Source organism: Nanorana parkeri, unplaced genomic scaffold, assembly GCF_000935625.1.
Source record: "Nanorana parkeri isolate BGI_ZX_2015 unplaced genomic scaffold, ASM93562v1 scaffold1382, whole genome shotgun sequence".
Lineage (NCBI taxonomy): Eukaryota > Metazoa > Chordata > Amphibia > Anura > Dicroglossidae > Nanorana > Nanorana parkeri.
In genome coordinates, this window is record NW_017307650.1 from 327,113 (window position 1) to 331,907 (window position 4,795).

The following is a 4,795-nucleotide window of genomic DNA, read 5'->3' on the forward strand; positions in this document are numbered from 1 at the left end:
ATGTCCAATATATTTTACATATATTTCTATTACTGTTGGTATTATTATTATTATCATTATTTTAATTTTTTTATCATTATTATAACTAGTTTTAGGCCTGTCCTAATGTATTCCCAGTTAGCTCAGATAGTATGAAATTATATAAATGGATATAGAATATTCTGTGTTACCCTGGCTGTACAGAGAGAATAGACAGGGAACTGGGAAGTGTTGAGCAGTCTCAGGTAGGGCAGAGGCCAAGCAGAGTCTATGCTCACCTACCTGTGAATCTGTCCTTAGTGTACCTCCTATTACTCTCCATCCAGGGGAAGGTTAGCCCTGTAAGGTTGTTCATATTGTTCATTGCCCCCATACTGGGCACATTTGGCATTCCCGTGGAAATAGGCTGGTGCACGCTGCTAGTCAAAGGTCTATGAGCAGGAACCCGAATAACCCCAGCAGAATTAAGATTGTTCCCATTCATATTCATACCCATGTTCATATTGTAGGAGCCAGTCAAGGAGGCCATGCTGCAAGCACTGTTGTTGTATCCCCCGGTGCTGTTATTGCTGTAGTTGCCGGTCATGGTGTTGTAGGCACTGCTGACAATGCATCCCAAGCCATAATCAGAATCCTGTAGCCTGCTGCTGGAGATCATACAACTCCCCTGGTCTGGATTGTTCAAAATCTGGTCAATCCCAAAACTGATGGGCTCTGCGTGGCTCTGGTGGATGTGATGAACCCCTATGTGATCCATGCTTGTCGGAGATCCTTCCCACACCACCACGACTGGAGCTCCAGCCCAGAGCTCTAATCAGATAACAGATTCAAAAAAGAAATGCCGCTTTGTCTCGCTTCAATTGTTTCCAATTCCTGAGGCAGGATAAAAAGAGCAAAAGGAAGAGCTAAAATGGATGGTGCTTTTTGCATTTGGTTAGTGTTCTCTGTGCAAACTGGGACATCAATCACACAGCCAGGAGGCCTGAGAGAGAGGGAGCGGAGGACTCTTCCGCCCTCAACGCTGATTGGCTGCCGGCTGACAACACGCACATGAATGACAGCATGAGAAAGAGTCCTGTGCCAGAACACACAGCCATACAAAGTCACGGCGCACAGTCCTCATACAGAACTCCAATGTACACATCCCAGCATAGCAAGACATTGATAGGGGGCTGCTTGTGTCTATAGGGATCATGGGGGCATTATAGAGGGGTACACACTGAGTTTTTATTATTATCTTTATCTGCAAGTCAGTTTATTCTTTGTACTGGCTAGATAACACATATATTGAATGAAATATATTTTAGATAGATAGATAGACAGATAGATAGATAGATAGATAGATAGATAGATAGACATTAAATAAAACAGAATAGACAGATACATTAGAGTAATAGATACATGGATATTAGATGGATAGAGAGAGATAGATACATTAAAATGAATAAAGAAAGCAAGAAACTCTATCTATCTATCTATCTATCTATCTATCTATCTATCTATCTATCTATCTATCTAATATCTTACACACACTCTTTATATCCCTTTCTGTCTACAGACAGATCAAACAACCTATTTATCTATACACAGTTTATCTATCTGACCAATTATGCAAATTATTACAGCAAAACTTAAAAATAAACTTTAGGTGTAATTAAAGGCAATTTTTTAAAAGATTCGGATAGTTTGCTGTCTGTACCCCCCATTAGAGAGATTCATCTTTCTATTGCTGATGACCAATGTCACCAGGAATGAAAGTCAGGGTAAATCCACTCATTAATATTCTATTCTACTGGTCCCTGTGACATCCAGGGGATTTCCCTCCCATTGGAAAGAGGGCACCTCATTTCCTGTTGTGTCTAAAGAACAGGAAGTAGTAGTAAATCTCCTTATTGACAGACAGGTGGCAAAAAAAATGATGGTGACTTTAGCCAACCCCCCTTATCTATGCACAATTAAAAAAAAGTTGACTTTGAATAAGAGAAGGTAACTATATTATAGTATTAAATAAAAAAAAGAAATACATTTGCATACTTAGCCGACGGAAGGTTCTCATAATTGAAATTCTGAGCTGTGGCAGGCCAGAAATGTCATCCACTTTAATAACTGGGGCCTCACATCATGCTGACATGACCAAATTGTATAAATTGATAAGCTGTTATCACCATAATTCGCTTTACAGCAAGCAATACATCTTCCATATACAATTTATGTCAATTACCTTTCAATCGTGTAATTAGGTCTTGAGTAATGCCCCGGGTCCCGAGATCTCGTTAGAATGGAAGTCTCTGGTTCCTCCTGTGCTGGTGACCCCCCATTCTTCTGCATTCCCTGATCACTGACTATAGTCGGGGCTCCTTATTGGTCGGGGCACAATTTACACAAGATCTGTCCGGTCACTTGATTATTTTTCTTCATTCTGCCACTGATAATGTTTTTATTGGAACATATCTGAGTAGTAGTGTGTGTGTCCCTATCACAGCCGGTACAGGGCAGATAGGATTGTATGGAGACAGCAGATGCCTCCGACCAAGCCTCAGGCGATCATTAGTTTTCTCTTCTCGCCCATTATTATTATTGCCACCAGCCTGCCTGTGAAGGAGACTCCTTCTTCAACAAAGCAGCCAGGAATGTATAGGGCAACGCAGCTGTATCACCCAACTGATACACCGATGTGATTGGCCGATTAATGATCAAAGAAAAATATTATATCTAATAATAGCTTCATTTATATATAGCAAAATATGGGAAATAAAACCAATAAAAGGTGTAAGCACTTGGCAATGTAAAATGTGTGCGTGGTAGCTAAAAACATGATAGATAGATAGATAGATAGATAGATAGATAGATAGATAGATAGATAGAGATATGAAATTACCGGCAGGGTGTGAAGAGCTCAGGTTGTGCAATGTGTATTCAGCTTTCTGTAGAGGTGACATACATGAAAAGGATGATTTTCCACTGCTATCTACTCAGCAATTGCATTGAGTTTGGGGTTCAACTATCGCTAACCTTTTTTTATCTTCAAAACATGAGATTGTATTTTTTGTTCTTGGCTATCTCTGCTGAAATGCTATCTAGAAATCTAATGCTTACAAAAAGTTCAGATTTACTTTGTATGATATGTACTTTGTTACATTGTTACTTGTCTACATTGTTTTCTCGTGCTCATCTGTCACAGGATGACTTTACAGACAACCCTCATGATCTCTTTCTTAGATTCTTTTTTAGACTTTAGACATATTATATAATTGGATTACTGTTATTGATGCATTTTATACGTAAGTATTTAGGAGCCTAGGAAGTTATGAGCACACTATAGCTTCCATAAAAGGCCTATGTATGAGCTTTAGACTAGATTTTTCCAGGAGGTGCAATGCTGGAATAATAGTCATTATATTTCCACTCAATCTAGTGCAAACGTAGCCATGCATGCAGGCATAAGGGCGCTAGAAGCAGACGCTAGAGCAAGCATACTGTCAGAAGTATGTACAGTGTTATGTGTGTACAAATGTAGGCGCTAAGTAGGCGCCCATGTTAAGGAATACAAACGCCTACATTACCAACACAAGCACCCAATTTAATAAAACAAGCGCCCACAAGCGCCCAATTTAATAACACAAGCGCCCATTTGACTAACACAAGCGCCCACTTTACTAATACAAGCGCCTATTTTACTAACACATGCGCCCACTTCACCAACACAAGCGCCTATTTTACTAATGCAAGCGCCCATTTTACTAACACTTGCGCCAATTTTAATAACACATGCCCATTTCACCAACACAAACGTCTACTTTTAGGAAAATACGCGCTCACTTAGCGCCTTCATTGAAGCCAAAGTTTAAATGTTAGAATAGAATATTAATGTTGAATATCTTTCCTGCCTTTAATTACGGTTCGAACAATGTAAAGCTTCGATAAATGCATCTTATTTAATCGCTAATTATCACTTGGCATTCACTGGGAACCCACCGATTGGTAAAATAGGGTGTTGGGAAGGAGCGCTCCCTCGCTGGCGTGTAGTACATAGAAGAACATAGCAAGATATATGTAGACAGGTGTATTAACCTCTCTTGTCAAAGATTTATTGCATGTTATCAGACATGTCAGTCACACGCATGGCATGATGGGAGCAATCCTTTTATTTGGCTTTGACGTTATTATTGATTTTATTCACTGATTTGGAGAAGGAGATGTGATCGTTTCTTCATATGGACTTGGATCCTTCCTGATTATATTATAACGTGATCTCGATATACACACATCAGAGAGATCAGACACATTGTAACATAGGAGCAGAGTTCAGCTGAGCAAGATACAGAGGCTCATTGTGGCTCCGGGAGACATAAATATCTCTCTCTCTCTCTCTCTCTCTCTCTCTCTCTCTCTCTCTACCTCTCTCTCTCTCTCTCTCTCTCTCTCTCTCTCTCTCTCTCTAACATAATAACAACATTCATGCAGTGGACGAGTTGGGTGGTAGTTGGATAATTGCAGAAGGCATTGGTGATACCATAGTACAGAGTTGTACTAACATCATTTCTAATAGGATAAATGTATTTCTCTAAAATTAGGGGTGCAGACTGCAGAAGTGAGAAGGGCAGTAGAAGCAAGTGTCCCAGACGTGGAGAAGACAAGGGAGCATTAGACCTCATTAGATAAAGATAAACCATTCTCTTTTGGCCGTAGAGTAGGCAAGTTCTTAAAGTTATCATTTTACCAGAATTACCATCATCCCTAAACTTATAATAGTTATATATTAATTATCAAATTCGTTATAGCAACAATCCAGGATGACCATTTTTGGAGGAAGGGG

At 39.7% G+C, this 4,795-nt stretch overlaps 1 protein-coding gene across 1 annotated transcript in view; it reads right to left on the reverse strand.

Moving 5' to 3' along the window:
* The window catches only part of LOC108798022 (T-cell leukemia homeobox protein 1-like), a 10,337-nt gene extending 9,581 nt beyond the window's left edge, over nt 1–756 (reverse strand). The window contains exon 1 of the mRNA XM_018569715.1: nt 258–756. Within this exon, the coding sequence (XP_018425217.1) occupies nt 258–736 (479 nt within the window). The 5' untranslated portion in view covers nt 737–756. The remainder of the gene's footprint in view (nt 1–257) is intronic.
* Between the last annotated feature and the right edge of the window lie 4,039 nt (nt 757–4,795).